A 22589-nucleotide genomic window follows, 5' to 3' on the forward strand; every position below is an offset into this window, starting at 1 on the left:
TGAACATCGTTGTCCATTCCCACTGGAAACACCGAATCGAATCCCAATGGCCAAAGAGCTCAACATGGAAGAAAAGTTTTAATTGAGGAAAGGAAAATTTATCCTTCCGACAGTTACCTTGGCAGTGGACAAGTGGTGAAAAGTGAAGTGATATTAAAAAAAAAATTGAAAAAAATGAACTCCCGTACTTGAAGAAGCAGAATTCAAAGTGATAACGATCATCATTCGGTAGAATATTTGCAGCATAAAGAAGTTTCACCCGTTTCTCAGAACGTTTTCGGAGCGAAGGCGAAGAAGGCGAAAAGTTGACAGTCGAGATTTGCTCAAGTGAAACTGGAGACTGGCTGGGTATGATTCTTTCGCTCCAATAAATTTGGCTAGGTGTACCATTCGAGAAGGGAACGAGGGTGGTTTGGAGGATTGAATCGAAGAAGTGAACCGAAAATCTGCCGTTTCCAGCTGCAAGGACACACGGACTGTCTACGGAGCAGAAAAGAACTGAACTACTGATTTGCATCGACTGCTTAGGGTTGGTCCTTGCGACAACAGCTGGGCGGACTACCGTTGGAGTGGAAAATCGATCCGCAGTAGGTGGTGAAAGTTTTTCTTTTCGATTTTGGACCCACAAGCAGGACGGACCGGCATCAGCATGGACATCGATATCATCGACATTCGGACGCTCGGATATCTCTCCAGCACAAGCACGGTAAGTGATATTGTGATTTTTTTTTTCTAATAACACTCCACGTGTCCACAAAATGGAGAGCTGTTTTTCCTATGTGAATCAAAGCTACGAATTGAGGTTGTGTATTCATGAAAACCTACAGCCTGGGCAAGGCCAACCAACGGTGGCTCCATTTTGATTAACCACAATTTCTCTTCTAACCCTATCGATCACAATTATTACCATCGCGGTGACAAACGTATTTTTCCCTCCCTCTTTGACCGTCATCGGTGACCAAATCCCTCCTGGCCAATTTATGGCTCAATTCATTTTGGTCATTCTGTAAATGAGGGACAACAACCAGTGCCCGAGTACAAATCATACATCACGCACACGCTCGTTTATCCAAAACATGTTCTCGTATCACTACCAACAAAGATTCATTCACAAAATTTAGCTACGTGGTCTAATCAAATTACTAACCCCGCCCCATAACCATCAATTACAACCGGGAGTAATATGTTGTAGCTTGCGGAGGTGTTTTCATCCCTCACGCCCTCGTACCTCTGCTGGCTAGTACTACTTGACGCCGAGAACATCATCACAGAATATTATGGCAGTTTTGGACACCCACTCGCCACATTTCGGGGAAATCTGTCCCACGTTGGACGAACGGTTGGGTTGCGAACCTCGGTCTGACCGTGAATAATCAATCTGGTGGAAAACTAATTGCCTCTTTTAGGGCAGCGTTCTTGCAGTGAGCGCCGGCTACGTCACGACACAGTCAGACAGTTTCGGATTCTACAGCTTTACTGTTCGTGCCCTATGTCTTTAGAACCTGTGTCACAGCATAGACTGTGGGGCGTCGTAATGGGGGTGGAGTATCGATCTGCCTGGACTCAGAAGGCACCTTTGTGTTTCAGGCGAAACACGGAACATAAGTGTTGAAAATTTTACAAGCTTTATTCCCGTGACTTATTATCAAGCGACTTCTTCTTCATTCTTTATTCGGAACAGGGAACTACCCATTTCAGTAGAGCTTACATCAAAGCATTTTTTTTTCTTAAATAGGCATAATACCTCCTCCTCTTTTAGCATCAACAGATTCAGATCTAAATTATTAAATTTTTCTTAAAACTAGACAAAAATTCTTACCATTCAAAATTGAACAACTATCTCTGCAATCCTACCGGAGCAATTCACGGAACTTACTTTCATTAATAGGACGGAACAAGTGAAAGTCGAAAACATGATAACAATGATTGACAAACGACACATAGGGTAAATGTTGGCTTCGGCACCCATTGACTGTTTTCGGCAACCAAAATTTAAACGTTAATTTCACTATGTTTTCCCATCAACGCACTTCCCTGAATGTGTCCAAACGATTGTTTAGCCTTTCAGCTTCAATCTGATTATATTTGAACGATCGAGCAATCCAGTAATGCTACATTTTTCTTCAAATAAAGCATACGCACTACAAAATGAGGTTGATTTCGAGTTGCCGATAATAGAACAGCTGGTTAACACGCAGTTCTAATGGGAAGGTTGCCGAAGAAAAAGAGACTGCCGACAATAGTCACACTCACCTGAGAAGTTTGGAGCGTTGTAAAAACGCTTTCAAAACGTTTTGAAAAATTCTGTCGATTAGAATGGATAGAGAAGCAAGCAGCAGATGAATGTAAACAAACAGACACATCATATATATGCATGACGCTGAGAAAATGCTAGTAGAAGTGCAGACGCTGCTTAGATTGACGAGAATACGTAAATTCCCCTACTACTAATAGGCTCATTTTGTTTTTTTTTTTTTATTATGTGAGCGGAGGGTATGACGACGAATATCGAAATTCAACTCAACTAATTGGCAACCGTGCAAAATTTTAAAACCATCATCACTCTCATAGTTTTTCTATTATTTGATTTGCCAATACAGCAGGGCAATCGACACACTTAGAAAAAGTCATGTAAATTTCGGTGCTCTGAGACTGACATAGACAAGCGTCAATTTTGACATAATATTGAGTCATAATAGGCGCGAAATTCAGCTCAATCAAATGTACTTTTCGTCGAATAACGAACTTTTCAGTCTCGGAGCACTTCATTTTACATGACATGTTTGTTTACGTCTCATCCTTTATGTCAAAGATGGATTCCGTCACGTGTAAAATTAGGTATTTCTAAGTGTGTATGTGAGACTGTAAAACGTCAGATACGAAAGAAGCCTTAGTTATGTTCCTACGGCTCTCGAGAAGATCGATCTTCATTACTAGGGAGGTTGAAAAGATCGTTCAAAGGCAACAGTCGAAGAGTGGACAAACTTGCGTTGAAATGCCTCCAAACACCGAGGGGTTTCTACCAGCGTTATTTACCAGTCAGTGCCAGATGAGATTAATTTAAATTACTTTCTTACTTTTAAAGGGTGTCCACGATGAAATTGCCACACTATGAAATTGCTCTAACTTTTTAACCGTTGGGTAGAATTTAATGAAAATTTGGGTGGATTTAGTTCATAGTGCATTATTTACATCCTGCAAGTTTTAAAGTACTGTGATCAAAACTCGCGGAAATGGAGTCGAAAGAACAGCTCGTGCGTGATAAAATCTTGCGCATTCATCACGAGAACAAGGATCTCTCGCATCGTTCCATCGCTAAAACGTTGGGAATCGCGAATTCCACGGTGTCGCGAGTGATTAAGCGGTTCGAGGAACGGTTGACCACCGATCGGAAGCCCAGAAGTGAAGGAAAAAGTATTCCGTACAACACCAAAAATCACAACCGCGTAGTTGGGGCCTTCAACCGAAATCCGAACGCCTCCGTTAGGGATGTGGCTAAGAAGCTGCACCTAAGCCGAAGTTTTGTCCAGAAGGCCAAAACTAAGGCTGGGCTTCGAACGTTCAAGGTACAAAAGGCCCCTAATCGCGACGAGAAGCAGAACAAGTCCGCCAAAACCCGTGCCAGGAAGCTGTACCTCAACATGCTGACGAAAGTTGAATGCTGCATCATGGACGACGAAACATATGTGAAGGCCGACTTCAAACAGATCCCCGGCAACCTGTTTTTCACGGCCAAGGATAAGTTCAGCGTTCCGGAGCATGTCCGCACTCAGAAGATGTCCAAATTTGCGAAGAAATTTCTGGTTTGGCAAGCCATCTGCACGTGCGGGAAGCGGAGTGCACTTTTCGTGACCCAGGACACGATGAACGGACAGGTGTACATAAAAGAGTGCCTCCAGAAGCGGCTGCTTCCTCTCCTGAAGGCCCACAACGTCCCAACAATCTTCTGGCCGGATTTGGCCTCATGCCACTACTCCAAGGACGTGCTGAAGTGGTATGCGGACAATAAGGTCAATTTCGTGCCGAAAATGTTCAACCCTCCCAACACTCCGGAGCTCCGCCCCATCGAGAAGTACTGGGCGATTATGAAGCAGCACCTTCTTAAACGACCTAAGGTAGTGAAGACAGTCGAGGAACTGAAGAAAGTATGGGTTTACATGCAAAAAACGGTTGATTCACAGGTTGTGCAGAATCTTATGGCCGGGGTTAAGGCCAAGGTGCGGGCATTTGCGTATGGACTGTAAATAAAATACGAGTAAAATGGTAAAATGAAGTTAAATAGTTATTTCTCAATCCCTGAAAATTTGATGGCAATCGGATGAAAACTCGAATTTTGCGAATCAATTTTGTGTGTGGCAATTTCATCGTGGACACCCTTTAAACTACTTTTATTACTCTCGATTACCGAAATTACTACGATTACTTGAATAATTTTAGGAATTACTTTGGAATTACTCAATTATTCAAGAATTAACAATATTTCCAACGATGGAATTGCTGGAGAAATACGAAAACATACATACATACATTTAATTGTACAACATCACATTTAAGATAAGATATAATCAACAATAGTACGCCACAATACTCGGTTTGCGGCTGCCGCTCTCCATCCTTGGTCATGCCCAATGCTCGCTAGATCACGCTCTACCTATTCCGCCCATCGTGCTCTCTGCGCTCCACGCCTTCTTGTGCCAACCGGATCAGTAGCGAACACCAACTTTGCAGGGTTGTTGTCTGGCATTCTTGCAACATGCCCTGCCCACCGCATCCTTCCGGCTTTGGCCACCTTCTGGATGCTGGGTTCGCCGTAGAGTGCAGCGAGCTCGTGGTTCATTCTTCGCCGCCACTCACAGTTCTCCTGCACACCGCCGAAGATCGTCCTTAGCACACGTCGCTCGAAAACTCCGAGTGCTTGCAGGTCCTCCTCGAGCATAGTCCATGTCTCGTGTCAATAGAAGACCACCGGTGTTATTACCGTTCTGTACATGGTAAATTTGGTGCGAGGGTGAAACTTTTTTGACCGTAGTTTCTTCTGGAGCCCGTAGTAGGCACGACTTCCACTGATGATGCGCCTTCGTATTTCACGACTCACATTGTTGTCAGCCGTCAGTAAGGATCCTAGGTAAACTAATTCCTTCACTACCTTGAAAGTATCCCCGTCTATCGTGACATTACTTCCTAGACGAATCCTGTCATGTTCGGTTCCGCCTACTATCATGTACTTTGTTTTTGACACACTCACCACCAGTCCGACCTTTGCTGCTTCGTGTTTCAGGCGGGCGTATAGTTCTGCCACCGTTCCAAATGTTCTTGTTCCGCAAAGCACACAAATTAACCGGATTTCGTGAAAATCGTACCCCAGCTGTTGAGCCCGGCTCGTCGCATTACACCTTCTAGGGCGATGTTGAAGAGTAGGCATGAGAGTCCCTCACATTGTCGCAGTACCCGGCGAGATTCGAATGAACTGGATAGTTCACCCGAAACCCTTGCGCAGTTTTGCAGACCGTTCATCGTTGCTTTGATCAGTCTGATCAGCTTCCCAGGAACGCCGTTCTCGTCCATGATTTTCCATAGCTCTGTGCGGTCGATACTGTCGTATGCCGCCTTAAAGTTGATGAACAAATAATGCATTGGGACTTGGTATTCACGGCATTTCTGGAGGATTTGCCGTACGGTGAAGATCTGACCGAAGATGATCTGGGATAGCACTTTGTAGGCGGCATTCAAAATGGTGATCGCTCTGATAGTCGCCTTTCTTGTGAATGGGGCAGATTACATCCTCCTTCCACTCCTCCGGTAGCTGTTCTGTTTCCCTGATCTTGACTATCATCCGGTGCAGGCAGGTGACCAACTTTTCTGGGCCCATTTTGATGAGTTCGGCTGCGATACCATCCTTACCAGCTGCTTTGTTGTTTTTGAGCTGCTGAACGGCATCCTTAACCTCCTTCAGCGTGGCAGTTGGGTCAGTTCCGTCCTCTGCTGCACTGACGTAGTCGTTTCCTCCATTGCGCTGGTCTCCCGTGCCTACGTTCTCCTCGCCATTCAGGTGCGCATCGAAGTGCTACTTCCACCTTTCAATCACCTCACGTCCGTCCGTCAAGAGGCTCCCGTCCTTATCCTTGCACATTTCGGCTCGCGGCACGAAGCCGTTGCGGTATGCGTTTAGCTTCTAGTAGAACTTCCGTGTTTCTTGGGAACGACACAGCAGTTCCATTTCCTCGCACTCCGCTTCTTCCAGGCGGCGTTTTTTTTTCTCCCGAAAGATGCGGGTTTGCTGTTTCCGCTTCTGTTTATACCGTTCCACGTTCTGTCGGGTTCCATGCTGCAGCATTACCGCCCGCGCTGCGTTCTTCTCCTCCAAAATCGCTCTGCACTCCTCGTCGAACCATTCATTCCGTCGACTGCTTTACACGTACCCGATGGTGCTTTCGGCTGCGTCGGTGATGGCTGCTTTTACTGTACTCCAGCAGTCCTCTACAGGGGCCACATTGAGCTCGCCCTCCTCTAGCAACGCTGCCTCGAGATTCTGCGCGTATGCTAAGGCGACATCCAGTTGCTTCAGTCGGTCTAGGTTGTATATTGTTGATGACGGAAAGTTTTGGGCGCAGTTTGACCATCACCAGGTAGTGGTCAGAGTCGATGTTAGCGCCACGATAGGTCCTGACGTCGATAATGTCGGAGAAGTGCCGTCCATCAATCAGAACGTGGTCGATTTGCGATTCCGTCTGCTGTGGTGATCTGCAGGTGTAACGATAAGGGAGGCTGTGTTGGAAAAAGGTGCTACGTATGGCCATGTTCTTGGAGGCGGCGAAATCGATGAGTCGTAGGCAGTTCCCGTTCGTCAGCTGGTGGGCGCTGAACTTTCCAATCGTCGGTCTGAATTCTTCCTCCTGGCCTACCTGAGCGTATAGGTCTCCTATGATGATCTTGACGTCGTGGCTTGGGCAGCGATCGTACTCGCAGTCGAGCTGCGCGTAAAATGTGTCCTTGTCGTGGTCAGTGCTTCCGGAGTGAGGGCTACCAAGTAACAATTTTGGTTTTATAAGGGTTCTAAAGACCGTGATTTAGACTTGTAGCATGCTTTAAAACCTCGATAAAACTTGCAATGTTACTTTTGCTGTGCACGTTGATTATGCTAAAGTTGAAGAATCGGCCCTTGATCCTCAACCTGCACATTCTTTCGTCGATCGGCCACCAAGCGATCACGCGCTTCTGCATTTCGCCCATCACGATGAAAGCTGTGCCCAGCTCGCGTGTGTTGCCACAACTCTAGTAGATGGTATGATTAGGGTAACTGATGATGGTTGGACCTATTTAGGCCGGTTTCACACGACGTCAATATTAATGTCGTATTTTTTTTTAAGGATTCAACATATAATTATGAAAAATGCGTGATTAGGGGGAAGATCAACCTTTCTTGTTTCTAATAATAACATAAAAAGTTAAATATTATGAACAAATAATTTTATAAAACGTTTTTATTCAGCAAAGAATTATGATGTTGGTTGGACCTAAAAAATGATGATGGTTATTTTTGCAAATGCTAGTTTAGCCCATATTTGTTCAAAAACTTTGTTGAAAGCTTATTGGTATAATGAAAAAAAAACCCTTTTTAAACAGTTTTTATGAATTTGCTATTTAAAAAAATCAAGAAATCTGAGTTTAACTTCGTTTTTAAAAAAGTTCACTTTCCACGCATTAGCTATTCATCATGGCTCATTTTATCGGAAATCATTGAACCGATTTGGAAATTTTTTAGCGTCAAACTATAGGTATTGTGGTCCCATTGTAAGCTATTGAATATTTTTAGAATCGGTCAATTGGTTCCAGAGATATGGCCGGAACAAGTTCCAGGGTATATTGAAAATGGACCTAATTTTGACATGGAAGGAATAAAACCTATCATGCGACACTTTACATTACTTCCAAATTCGAGAACAAGATCAATAACAAAATTGAGTGCCTTGGACCACATTGGCCACTTCTGGGCCTGTTCTGGGTACCCCGGGGAATTTAGGCGCTTAATATGACAGAATATCAGAACATAATTCCGGTTTTATAGTTTTTTTTTCTACTAGGAGTTTTTTTTTTCGGAAATAAGTTTCAGTTAGCAATTTTTAGTTTGTTAACATTTTATTTCAAGTTAATTCACACACAGAAGGTGTATGTGAAGTGCTTAATGTAAATTCATATTAACAGATTCTTTCGGCGCTTCCGTGGTAGTTCGGAAATCGGTGATTACCCTTTCAACCAACCTGACGATGGAATTCCTCCTTCAAATTTACGCCCAACTAGTGACGCAAGGTCTTTAGCAGCTTCCAAGATCTTTTTGGCTGTCTTGGGACTGCCAGAAGCAGCGCACATTCAAACCCAATCCGCTAGCTGGTTCTACAAATCAACACTCAACACTATTTCCCTTCCATATTTCTTGCCGTGGCTTCCCTTAATTTTTGCGTCGTTTTCGGAATATTGTACCTTTTCTGTGCCTGATACGCGGTAAGTGATTTATTTCTTACTAGAAGAAAAGCCTCTTGAAGATTTTCGACCGTATAACTCTTTTCTTTAGCCATTTTTTCAATCGAAAAAACTGATCACTCGGAAAAAAAACGAAATCGAATTTCAAATCAGCTGCGCATGAAGGATGTAGACAAACCGAAGCGCACCTAGCGGCCGTCTTAGGAAACACATAGGTCAAACCATCATCATGCGTAGGTCCAACCATGATCATATTTATCTATTCGAATTTCGTCAATTATTCAAACATTTTAGTGAAACCAATCGATAAATGGCGTACTAACGTGCTGTTTACACCTTAAAGCAGTATTTTACTGCATGATACTAAAAATATATGTGAAAAATATTCCCTTTTGTATGTTTGAAAGTAAGGCATGATGACGAGCTAATGCGTGAAAAGTGAACTGTTTTGAAAACACATTGAAACTCAATTGTTTTGAAGTTTTTTCAATAAAACACCCATGCAAATTGAAGAAAAAGAGTTTTTTTTTTATGATAGTAAAGTGATCTTTGAAAATAAAAACTTAGCGAAGATTGACTAAACTAGCGATTGAAAAATAGGTCCAAGCATCATCGGTTTTTGGATAGGTCCAACCAGAATCAATTACCCTACCTATAAACGTTCGCACCATGGATCCTGTCCAACACAACTCCTGCAGCGCTACGATGCCGAATCCGCGGTCCTTCAGTAGATTGGCGAGTATTCGGGTGCTCCCGATGAAATTGAGAGATCGACAGTTCCACGTGCCAAGTTTCCAATCGCAAGTCCTATTTCGTCGCTGGGGTCGTTGCCGTTGGTCTCGGTTTGTATTCCTCTGTTGCTGATTTTCCGTTGCAATGCTTTTTTACGGCTGGCTCGCAGAGCCTGACACCAACCCCCTAACTTTCCGGAGAACTAGGGTGCACAGTTGAGCTTAGAGTCCTTCACTGACACTCGGACGTAGATCAGCTGCCCCTAACATGGGGAACAGACGCTGTTGTGAGCAGCTCCTCCTGGAGAACAGACGCTCAGGCTTGCCGAAGCAAATCCCCCCTATGACCAAAGTTCCCACCGGGGTTGGTTTCCCGATCTTCCCTAAGGTTGCTCACAGTTCCCGGCCGGTACCACGGGGAGGTAGGGATAGGAGTTGCTGGGAAGAGGCTAGTGATCTCAATGGGATCTGTATTGCGCATTACCCAGCATTTACCAACCAAATACGACAACATCCAAGCTCGATTAATAAAAATGAGCTGCACAGCAAAAAAAAATCTGCACTCATGTTAAACTAATTCATTCATTACGTTTAAAACACGTTCCATTGAAAAATCGGAATTTGAAATTTTACTGTAAATACTGTATTTCAATGCAGCGAGACTCGTCTGTTCCTTTTGTTTTGATTTGGATTTGGACATTTACGCCTGCGGGGAGACGTGCTGTCAAATCATCATACTGATCATGCTTTTAGAAGCTGGTTCCAAACGTAAACATCATGTAGGTTTCTTATGGCTTGTTTACGTTTGAAACCAGTTATACCTAAGGGTTGATGCATATATTATGTCACGCTCTAAGGGAGGGGGGGGGTCTAAGATTTTGTGACAAGCAATGCATTAGGTATAGGGAAAACGTCACGATAAGGGAGGAGGGGGTAATTGTTTGCTCGATTTAGCGTGACTAAATTATTTATGGGCCCTAAGAGGAAGAGGAGACAATACGGGGTCAACGGTCCCAACCAATAGAAGAGCACTTTTCTTATGTAAAAATGTGCAGGGAATCGATTGCGCTAGGTGTCGTAGACTGCAGATCACAGAAAATTCCCGTTTTACCCCTATTTCCCTATGATTTGTGAGTATAACCAGACAGTTTCCATTATTTTTCGTAACTAATCCAGGTCTAGATGGATCTTCAGGAATGTTCAGATATCTAAGCAATAGTCCCAATAAGTTCAGTGAAGTACAGACCTTCGGGGAAGTTTAAATATCATTAAAACACCGACAAACCGACATGACACATAATTCTGACTTATGCCCGGCCTATTTAAATGCGCAGTGATCCGAACTGTCAAAACCATAGGATATTTTTATCTAGATAAAAATAGTTTCTCCAGAATATATCAGACACGAACCAATTAATAACTTTTGCAAGCGGGTTCATGGCTTAGCTAAATATTTCCAGCGAACACGGAGCCAGATGTCAGTAGTGTGCTTTGGACAGAAATGTTTTTGTTTTTGCTATGGTCATTCATGTCGGTTTGTCGGTGATTAAAGGTTAGTTCAGGAACATTTATAGAATCTTTAAGGAACTTCAGACAAATTGCGAACCACACAGCATGATCAGCAGGATTTGGTGATTTACATTTTTCCTTTTATTATCGTGTTAAAATACCATAAATTTATAAAAAATTAGAAAATATTGTTAGCAAAAAAATAAAAACACAAGTCAATCAAACAAAAATCTCATTTAATAATGGTAGTTTAGAAAAAAATAATACTAAAATTTAGTGTAACGACAAAACAAAATTAATTACAAATTTTATAGGGTAAAAACTACGTGAAAATGGGGAAATCAAATTCGAAAAGTGCTCACCAAGCAGGTGACACTAATATAAGTATCATGTAACATTTAGAACAGTATGACAATCGCCATGATAATCATGAAATTAAACTTTGGCTAATATTAGCAATTGTTATCCTACAATTAATGTTGGTCCTTAACAAAACACTTAAGAAAAAGTGGAAGCGACAAGGATTTGGAAAAGGACGTGCAATGTCGTCAGCTAACATTGCAGAAGTATAAACTTTTACAATATTATTAAAGTAAACCAATGTCTAATTTACAGGGTGATGTTGGAATACTTATAACGCTACAAAAGAATTTAAAGAAATCGATAAACCAACGATTCAAACTTGGAACACTCCAAGCTAAATTAAACTACGCAAATGCGTTGTATAATCAAATCGACTGCACACTGATTGAAGAGGAAGACACTCTATCAAGTTCGGAACTAACATTTCTAGCTAAAGCAGCCAGAAATGCAATAACTGACATTCGAAACATACTCAAATTAAAAATAGATCAGACACCACCACTAGCAATGGCGAATGATCCTACTTTTGACTTTAAAACCGCAACAGCAATCGTACATCAGTATGATGGAAATGCTGACGGTTTGGATGCATTTTTGGATTCTGCAAACTTGTTGAAAGATATGACCGTAGGACCTCTGCAATTAATTACAGTTAGGTTTTTGAAAACACGACTTACTGGTAAAGCCAGATTAGGCCTACCAGACGGGTTAGCAACAATTGACGAAATTATACAGAATGTCAAAACAAGGTGTGCAGCAACAACCACACCTGAAAACATCATTGCTAAATTGAAAGCAATTAAGCAAAAAGAGACTGTAGATAAATTTTGTGACGAGGTAGAAAACCTCACAAATAAACTGAAAGCAGTTTATTTAAACAATGGAATACCAGAACCAGTGTCAAAAACAATGGCAACAAAAGCCGGAGTAGACACATTAATAAGCGGCATCCACTGTGCCGAGGCAAAGATAATTTTAAAAGCAGGTACATTTAATGATATAAGGGAAGCTACACAAAAGGTGCAGAGCATTTCCAGCCCAAAACGCAAACCGGTTGGTCATGAGTGTTTCCGATTTGAATGAAACATTTCTCACGTGTTCGCTGCTACTAATGGTTGCATTTCTCATTTAAATATGATTTTTTCCTCCAGAGTAACTTTTGAAAAGGGCGTATAAAAAAATGGATTATTTTTTTTTCAAAAAACCATAACTTGAAAACTATTGATCTGATCAAAATGGCATATGAGAAGAAGTTTTAGGTAGTTAAATTATCTTTGCGGAAAAAAATACACTGAAAGAAAAACTTAGTAAATTAGTATTTAAAAAATGTAAAACGATGATTATCTCAAAACACCCCCCCTTCGATCTTTATAAATTTTTTTTTCAAGAAAACTGAAAAAATGCCCTAATATTTGGTGAAGAGTGTATACTGGTAACTTTCTTAAAAAAAAAATTATGATTTTTGAAATTTTTGTTGGTTTTTACAAGTTGGTGAAATTGCATATGTTTTAGTAAAATAGTAATTTATTTGGATTTTACGCATAATTTTCAAAAACATTGCATATAAAAATATTTTTCCTAAGTCCAGCCGTTCTCAAGTTAATGCAATTTAAAAAAAATAATTATAATAATTTTCTACATTTTGGGTCATTTTCAAATGTTAGTCGTGATGTCCAGCAACGAAATGTTTTTCCATGAATATATATTAAAAAACAGACAATTTATTCTCAAATATGGTAGCTGTCAGACTTACCCGTTTCTATTTAGACGCAGCGGAAAAGAAACAAGTTTATAAATAAATACTCTCAAATATACCCAAATAATCAACAAACCCACTCATGTGCCTTTTTTCTGTCCTCTATTAGTTGTATACTTGGATAGAATTGTGTATGTCATAACATAGGCTCAAAACATAACCAGGTAAACAAATATGTTATTAAACCTGTAATTGAGATAAATTCTCTAGGTACTTCTCTGACGTATACCATATTGTGCCTTAAGAGCTCATCCCGCGATATCACAACTACATAAAAAGGCACCCCGTGGAGGCTTCTTACACTCACACTTAAAAAAGTTTGCTATAATCAATTGTACCTAATGAAGATAGGTATAATGTCAACATTGTAATTATTCTGCTACATACATATATATATACATATATATATATATTGGGACGATCTTCACCTGTTCCATTCAGTTCATCTCTCTTAGTGTTTCAAGTTAAAAAGCAAGTAGTTTTTTACGATGGATAACAATTTCAAGTGTTGTAAACCTCCACCTAAATCAATTTCAAAGCATGACACAGTAGCAGTTCAGTTGTTTATCTCAAAATGATTAGAATTTTTAAAGTTGCAAATAACAGTCCAAAAGTGTATTTTTATGTCAGATGGAGCAGCATCACAGTACAAAAACATAAAATTTTTTGCTAGCATTTGTGATAAGCAAGATAAGCATAATGTAGAAATTGAATGGCATTTTTTTGCAACTTCACACGGCAAAGGTCATTGTGATGCGATTGGCGGTACCCTTAAGAGAATGGCAATCAGAGCAAGTTTAGCTAAGCAACACGAGCACCCTATAACGAACCCTTAACAACTGTACGACTGGGCAAATAGTCGTAAAGAAGATCTTCAAACAAAAATGTCATTTTGTTATGTTTCTACGGAAGAATACAAAAAGGCTGACACGGAATTTGATCCAATTTTTAAGAAAGTGAAACCAATTCCTGGAACTCGAAAATATCATTGCTATATTCAGGGTGCCTTCCATTCATTTTGACTAAAAAAATGTTTTAAGAAATTATGGAATAATAAGACATAATGAAAATATTTTGATTATGTAAACAACAAGAAAAGATTGTTAAGTTTGTGTTTGACACATAATACCTGCCAATTTTGCCACATGAGAGTCGCAATAAGCGATTTTGTAATTTATCTCACCCACTCTTCGCTCTTCACTCTTCGCGAAGAGGCGATCAGAAAAACGCTCATTGTGACTCTGTAAAAGCTAAATTTGCTGGTTTGATGTGTGAAACACAAACTTTACAATCTTTTCTTATTACTTACACATACAAAATATCATCATGATATCCTATTATTCTATAATTTCATAAAACATTTTTTTAGTCAAAATGAATGGAAGGCACCCTGGCTATATTCCAGTTTCAAACAACCAAATTGCAGTAAAAATATTCTCTAATTCAAACGATACACCCAAATTATTCAATGTATTCAAATAATATGAGTTGTAAAATAAAATAATAAATATATACTGTTTTTTATCTCAACAAATCTTTCATTTGACCACATCAACGTGCTTCACTTCCGCTGCCTCTAGATAGAAACGGGTAAGTCTGACAGCTACCATATCTGAGAATGAATTGTTTGGTTTTTAATATACAATCATGAAATAAAATCTCGTTGCTGGACATCTCGACGAACATTTGAAAATGGCCTAAAATGTTGAAAATTGTTATAATTATATTTTTTTAATTTGCATTAACTTGAGAACGGCTGGACTTAGGAAAAAAGTTCCTATATGCAAAGTTATCGAAAATTATGCGTAAAATCCAAATAAATTGTTATTTTTCAAAAAAATATGCATTTTCATCAACTTGTAAAAATCAACAAAAATTAAAAAAATTATAGATTTCTTTTTAAGGAAGTTACCAGCATACACTTTTCACCAAATTCAAGGGTATTCCATCAATTTTCTTGAAAAAAAAAATTATAAAGATCGAAGGGGGGGTGTTTTGAGATAATCATCGTTTTACGTTTTTTAAATACTAATTTACGAATTTTTTTCTTTCAGTGTATTTTTTTCGCAAAGATAATTTAATTACCTAAAACTTCTTGTCATATGCCGTTTTGATCAGATCAATAGTTTTCAAGTTATGATTTTTTGAATAAAAAATAATCAATTTTTTTATACGCCCTTTTCAAAAGTTACTCTGGAGGAAAAAATCATATTTAAATGAAAAATGCAACCATTAGTAGCAGCGAACACGTGAGCAATGTTTCATTCAAATCAGAAGGGGTCGAGACAAAATTGACATTTTTTTTAACGATTTGAGCTAGAAATGCTCTGCAAGAAAATGCTTCTAATGTACCCCCGCAAAATGCGCAAATATTGGCATTTAAAGGAAAGAAGCCAAATAAACAATACCAACAAAACCACTTCAGTCGTAACAATGACAACCGTACTGACCGATACCAAAATAATGGTAGGAATAATCTCCAAAGAAATCCAAACCATCATACACAACATGGAAACTTTTCTCAGCAGCGAAATAATTTTTCCCATAATAGGAATAATTATTACCAAAATAGAGATAGAAACGGAAGATACAATACAAATTTTCAACGTCGAATTTATACTAGCAACGCAGTGCAAGTACAGAATGTACCTCCACAAATGCATACATCAGAGTATGTACCTGTACAACTAAATCCATTCCACCAGCAAGCACAGCAAGAATTTGTACAAAATAATAATAATAATAACAATAATACTAGCAATTTTTTAGATCAAATCAGCACCATCAACATTAATTTATTTAAAAAATTTAAACGCTGTAAATTTTATTACCATAGATGTACATATGACTAATTCTAAGTGTACATTAATAATAGACAGCGGAGCTGATATTTCACTGTTTAAATGTGGAAAAATATCGTATTATCAACCTGTAAACATGAATAAAAGATATAGAATTTCAGGAATAACTAATGGTCTTACTGAAACTATTGCAGAGACTACCACTAATTTAAGATTTAACGACTGCGTAAATGTCAGTCATGCGTTTCAAATTGTTAATGATGATTTTCCAATACCAACAGATGGTATATTGGGACGTGATTTTTTTTACTAAATATAAGTGCAATATTAATTACGAGTATTGGTTACTAAACTTCAACTTTCAAACCCATACAATTACAATACCGATTGAAGATAGTCTTCAAAATAAAATAATTCTCCCACCACGATGTGAAGTACTTCTAACTACTACCAAATTTTAATATAACTAAAGACTCTATCGTGCTCTCGCAAGAGATTCAACCTGGAATATTTTGTGGAAATACGATAGTATCTCCATCAAACACCTTTGTTAAATTCATAAACACTACGAATAGTCAGGTTTTATTACAAAATTTCAAACCTACTACGGAAGAACTAGAAAATTACCAGCAAATCCCATTAAATAATGATAATTCTAACGGAAGTTGTAAACGTAAACAAGAATTATTATCTCAAAACGATTTTTCTAGCATGGCTTCATATGTACATAAACCGTTACAAAAATTGATTGAACAAAATGCAGATATTTTCTGTATGCCAGATGAAAAGCTAACCACTAACAATTTTTACAGTCAAAATATTCAATTAAATGACCAAATTCCAGTTTATATCCCAAACTATAAAAATATTCACTCACAAAACAATGAAATTCAAAATCAAGTAAAAAAGATGTTGGATGATGATATAATAGAACCATCAATATCTTCATACAACAACCCAATTTTGTTGGTGCCGAAAAAATCCGACGGCGGAAGTAAAAAATGGAGACTGGTAGTTGACTTTCGCCAGTTAAATAAAAAGATCTTGGCAGATAGATTTCCTTTGCCAAGAATAGATACAATTCTGGATCAGTTAAGAAGAGCAAAGTATTTTTCAACTTTGGACCTGATGGCTGGATTTCACCAGATTCTATTAGATCCAGAAGCAAGAAAATATACAGCTTTTTCTACATCACTTGGACATTTCAACTTCAAACGATTACCATTTGGCTTAAATATAAGTCCAAATAGTTTTCAGCGAATGATGAACATCGCTATGGCAGGATTAAATCCTGAATGTGCTTTTATATATATTGACGACATCATCATTATTGGATGTTCCGTCAATCACCATTTAAAGAATTTACAAAAAGTGTTTGAGCGCTTAAGATACTATAATCTCAAGCTCAACCCTGCTAAATGCAAATTTTTCCGTACAGAAGTTGTTTACCTAGGGCATCGAATTACAGACAAAGGAATTTTACCTGATAGTAATAAATTCCAAGTAATTAAGGACTTCCCTGTACCCACAAATGCAGATGAGGTACGACGTTTCGTAGCCTTCTGTAATTATTATAGGAAATTTGTTCCAAACTTTGCACATATCGCAAAGCCTCTGAACGAATTACTGAGAAAAAATGTGAAATTTATTTGGACCGATATACATCAAACCGCTTTTAACAGATTGAAACAAATACTGATATCTCCAACTATTTTACAATATCCCGACTTCACAAAAGAATTTATCGTTGCTACAGATGCTTCTGACGTAGCATCCGGAGCAATCTTATCACAACGATATGGAAATGATGATTTACCTGTCGCCTACGCTAGCAAAAGTTTCACGAAAGGTGAACGTAATAAACCAACCATTGAAAAAGAATTGACAGCCATACATTGGGCTATCAATCATTTTAAAAGTTATCTATATGGAAAAAGATTCACAGTTCGTACGGATCATAAACCATTAGTCTACCTATTTAGCATGAAAAATCCCACAAGTAAATTAACTCGAATGCGTCTTGATCTAGAGGAATTCGATTTTAACATTGAATTCTTACCTGGAAAAAGTAATGTAGGAGCAGATGCGCTCTCACGCATTCCAACAAAATCAGAAGAATTAAAGAGTTTATCAATATTAGCAATAAATACCAGGGCAATGACCAGAAAAAAACACAATATGCAATCAAATAATACCAAAAAACACAGGAACCAAGCGATAAGATTGATCACCTTAACGTTTGGCAAACCGAAAATCCATCTGAAACATCAAAACTTCTTAAACTAGGTTGCGAAGTGCACCGGAACCAGTTAAGACTTAACCTGTACAACCATAGTTACACAAAATTGTTAGGAAATGTTGAAATATCGATTAATAATGGAAGTCATCCACTAGAGTATGCTCTTCTAAAAATCGAAGAAATGCTACGAAAATATAAAAGAAATAAATTGGCCATGTCACTTGAGGATAAAATTTTCAACCTAATAAGCGCTAATACATTTTAGGAAATCGCTAACAGAGCCATTTCCATGTATGAAATCATTTTATTCAATCCTCCAAAGATACTGACAGCAAAAGAAAAAATTAAAGAAGTAATAGAAAATTTCCATATGAACCCGACGTCAGGTCATATTGGTCAGCATAGAATGTATCTTAAAATACAAGAACTGTACAAGTGGAAAAATATGAAAACAGATATTTCAAATGTTGTAAAACTTTGTAAACTATGTAAAATAAACAAAGTACACAGACATACTAGAGAAAAACAAGTAATTACAACTACACCTTCGAAACCTTTCGAAGTACTTTCAACCGATACAGTTGGACCTTTTATGAGAACAAGTAACGGCAATAGATACATACTTACTTTACAATGCAATTTAACCAAGTATGTAATTTGTATTCCGATACCAACAAAATATGCTCACGTAATAGCAAAAGCACTTTTTGAAAATTTCATACTAATTTATGGAAATTTCACAGAACTCCGAACAGACCAAGGTACTGAGTACAATAACGAAGTCCTTGGAAAAATTTGTCAACTTTTATCAATCAAACAAACTTTTTCGACCGCTTATCACCCACAGTCTATCGGAGCATTGGAGAGAATTCACAGATGCTTAAACGAGTATCTGCGATGTTTCAGCGATGCACATCAGAATGACTGGGATGATTGGATTAAGTTTTACACATTCAATTTCAATACAACACCCCACGTAGAACATAGTTATACACCATTCGAACTTATATTTGGTCACAAAGCAAAATTACCACATGATTTTCAGAAGAATACAAACCATGAACCAATTTATAACATCGAGCAATACTACAACGAGGTTAAATTTAAATTCATAAAGCAAACGAAATTGCCAGGGAAAATTTGTTATCCAAAAAAGAAGCGAGACAAAATACAAATTGTGATAAACTCAACCCAATACATTTGAAAATAGGTGATAACATTTATATAACAAATGAAAACAGGAAAAAACTAAATCCATTCTACATAGGACCATACATTATAAAGGAAATAAACGATCCAAATTGTACAATAGTAAATGAAAAATCAAACAAACAATCAATTGTTCACAAAAATCGAATTATTGAAGCATAATTTCAAGCTAGAATGCAAAAAAAAAACAAAAACAAAAACAAAAAAAAAAGAAAAAAAAATCAAAATTTTGTAACAGATTGAATAACTTTATTCCATTTCATTACATTACATTATTCATTTTGAAAAGGGAGGTGTCAAATGTAGCTTAAATCATTTACACCACTGTAAGAATTGAACTTACTAAATTTGCCGATAAGACAGAAAAATGCATATCATGCAATTGCACTCACGTCAGTAGCGTTCACTTCTACCATAGCCATACCATAACAGAATTATTCATTTACCTTTCCTACACCTAGAACAGTGAACCCGAATGCGCGGATCATGTTACATCTTTCAATACGCTAATAGCCTAGCAAGCACATTGACACCAATGAAACAAACATAGAATTGTCACACCGTTATAGGCATCTCACTTTGCCTACAGTAATTAAATATAAATCACACCATGCCAATGCAACAAATTATAAAATGTATTATGACAATAACTCCGTATATAAACCCCAGCAGTTGATTAATAAAGACAGATACTTTCGATCAAAGAATCACTTTGGATTGCGATCCTCTCCTGCCCAACTTGGGATACACAGGTTTGGACACCGCTAAACGGAAAAGAAATTCCCCAAGGTTCTGCGATCCTCTTCTGCCCGCTGGGATAAACAGATGAGGATACCGCATCCATTCTTTGATTATGCCGCGAGCCTGCATACTGTAAAAAGGCATAATAATATTTTTTTAAAAATAGTCCTATTCATTGCAGGGCAGTTCCAAGAGCTTAAAACCATACGAGAACTTCAGGTTGGCTTAAAGTGCATCATTGGAGATCAGAGATCCTCTGGGCAGTTTAAATTTTCTAGAAGTTTCCAGAAAGTCAATGAATTTTTCGAAATTTTTTGCAAAGCTCCGAGATGTTCAGGGAAGAATGATCAAAGAATTTCTGACCGGTTCCATCAGTTGGTTGCATGAACTTTGGTCCGAAGAATAATGAAAAATTCCAAGAATTTCAGATATTTTCCATAAATTCAGGAAAATTGCTGGAATGAAGCTAAAAAAAAATCAGAGTACTTTCTTAAAATGTAGGGAATTTAAGAAAGGAACGGAACCGTCGGGTAAATCTATAGAAGGTCAGGAAAGTTAAGATATTTTAGTGAATGTTCCATGAATGAGTTTTGAAAGCTTTCCGGATAATGCATAGTTAAACAAAAGACTGTCTGGGGGAGCAAATGCCCCGAAAATTGATTTTTACTGAAATACACTTCACTGTACACTACCAAAAAACAATTTCAGCTGAATAAAGGCTGAATAAGCTATGTTTTACCTGACGAAGCATATCTTTACATGAATAAGCTTTTTATTGAGATTTCAATGTTGGTTAGGTTGTCCCTAACGTCGGTCAAAAATGTCCTTTATCCGTATCCTATCGCGTTACGAAAAGTGGTCTGGTGTTGACCACTTATAACTCTGTCTGTAGCGGATGGATATTAATTATAAACAAGCCAATCGATTGGAATGTCATCCATGAATCTGCTTAAATGAACACTTTATAAAATTGATAAAAGGTCACTATTGAAATTTGCACGAATGTGCAACTGTTGTTATAATAAGGAAAACTATTACCGATTGATTGCGAAAAGCGAAATCACTCCGATCTCACCGGACGGTGTTTATTCAATCACCGCGTGTGGTGAGTGGTGGAGTCCAGTGGTCATCAACAGCACCAGCAGTAGTGCTTTCGGCGCGTGGCGTTTTAAATTGTTCTCCAGTACACGACGAAATGCTGCCCGCAAGCGTCGAAGAAGGAGGAAGAAGTTGCACCGCTACTGGTCGGATTTCAGTTGCTCGTCGTGATCCGCTGTGGGTCATCTATGCCAAGCGTGCCATTCGTGTGAAAAGAACATGGTGACAAGTAATTAACGGTCTTCACATTCCAAAACACGTTCCATTCAGCGTCATTTTTTTTTGAGTGCATTAGCGTTTACCGGTATAAACAATCAGATCGAGGTTCACAAATATCCAGAAGAAAGATGTTAACAAGAAGTTCAAACCATTTTCACTGTCGAATTGTGTGGCTGTGTAGAAATTTACAAATCATGTCTGACGCAGTTTTCTCCTGGGAAACGTCATACATGTAGTGAAAACCAGAAACTTCAGAATCTCTCCGAACCGGCTGACGAAATTAAGGATCACTTTGTTGCCAAAAGCATTAGAGCAGCGTTTCTCAATCTATGAGTCGCGACCCATCAGTGGATACAGGCTACCCTCAGGTAGTTCGCATAAATTCATAAGTTTTTTTTAACTTGCATGTAGAATAAATCCGATTTTAAAATTATGCAGGGGTAATCAATTTAAAAGCCGTTTTGGCATTATACAGCCAGTTTGGAAATTCTAGGCCATTTTGACTTATTTGAACCATTTTTGGGTATTTTAGGACCATTTTAACGTGTCATGATTATTATAGGAGTTGTCATTTTTAGACTGTTGATAAGATTTGCCGATTTTACCGATTTACCATAAATTTGTCGATTCTAATCATTTTATCTTGTTATGCATGTTTGGGGTGTTTTGGCGTTTCAAGCCGTTAAAAAATCACGGATTTTCAACATCATTTTGGCCTAATAACATCTCCATCTAATATTGGTGGGTCGCAAGCTCATACAATTCCTAAAAGTGGGTCGCAATCGAAAAAGGTCAAGAATGATCCCAATAATGCTTCAAATGGGGTGACTGCCGCAAATGCGAAATATAGTATTTTGTTTGACTACTTTAATCTCTTTTGAATCATTTTCAGCAGAATTTGTTTCGATACGTAACAGTTGTGTATAGTCAATAGTCCATATACGCCTTCATAAACGGCTAAGTGTACTTCAAAACACTTTTTCTCAAAAAACCCAGGATGAAATATTTTAAAACCTTCACAGATTTGATCGTTAGGATCAATACTAAATTCCTGTGAAGAAAAAACTTAGGTACATAAAAGTTGCAAAAAAAGTGCTTTCAGACATAGCGTGAGTGGTCATCAACAGCACCAGTAGTAGTGCTTTTTTATTTTTTATTTTTTTTTCTTTATTAAAGAGACTTTCAGCCTTGGGCCTAAGTAGTAGTGCTTTCGGCGCGTGGCGTTGTAAATTGTTCTCCAGTACACGACGAAAGGCTGCCCGCAAGCGTGAGCTGCAGTCCACTGAGCGGTCCATGCGTCGAAGAAGGAGGAAGAAGTTGCACCGCTACTGATCGGATTTCAGTTGCTCGTCGTGATCCACTGTGGGCCATCTAAGCCAAGCGCGTCACCATTTTAAGCAACATACAGCTCACCAGCCTTATCTGTGTAAAAAATCTTAATAGCT

The 22589-nt window shown here is 38.4% G+C and overlaps 1 protein-coding gene across 1 annotated transcript in view; it reads left to right on the plus strand.

Moving 5' to 3' along the window:
• Positions 1-17: 17 nt before the first annotated feature.
• Dop1R1 (Dopamine 1-like receptor 1) overlaps positions 18-22589 on the plus strand; it is a 674358-nt gene continuing 651786 nt past the window's right edge. The window contains exon 1 of the mRNA XM_065239581.1: positions 18-706. Coding sequence (XP_065095653.1) covers positions 650-706 — 57 coding nt within the window. The 5' untranslated portion in view covers positions 18-649. The remainder of the gene's footprint in view (positions 707-22589) is intronic.

This window comes from Ochlerotatus camptorhynchus, unplaced genomic scaffold (genome assembly GCF_037179485.1).
Source record: "Ochlerotatus camptorhynchus isolate MF236.1 unplaced genomic scaffold, CSIRO-AGI_Acam_v1.1 ptg000056l, whole genome shotgun sequence".
Lineage (NCBI taxonomy): Eukaryota > Metazoa > Arthropoda > Insecta > Diptera > Culicidae > Ochlerotatus > Ochlerotatus camptorhynchus.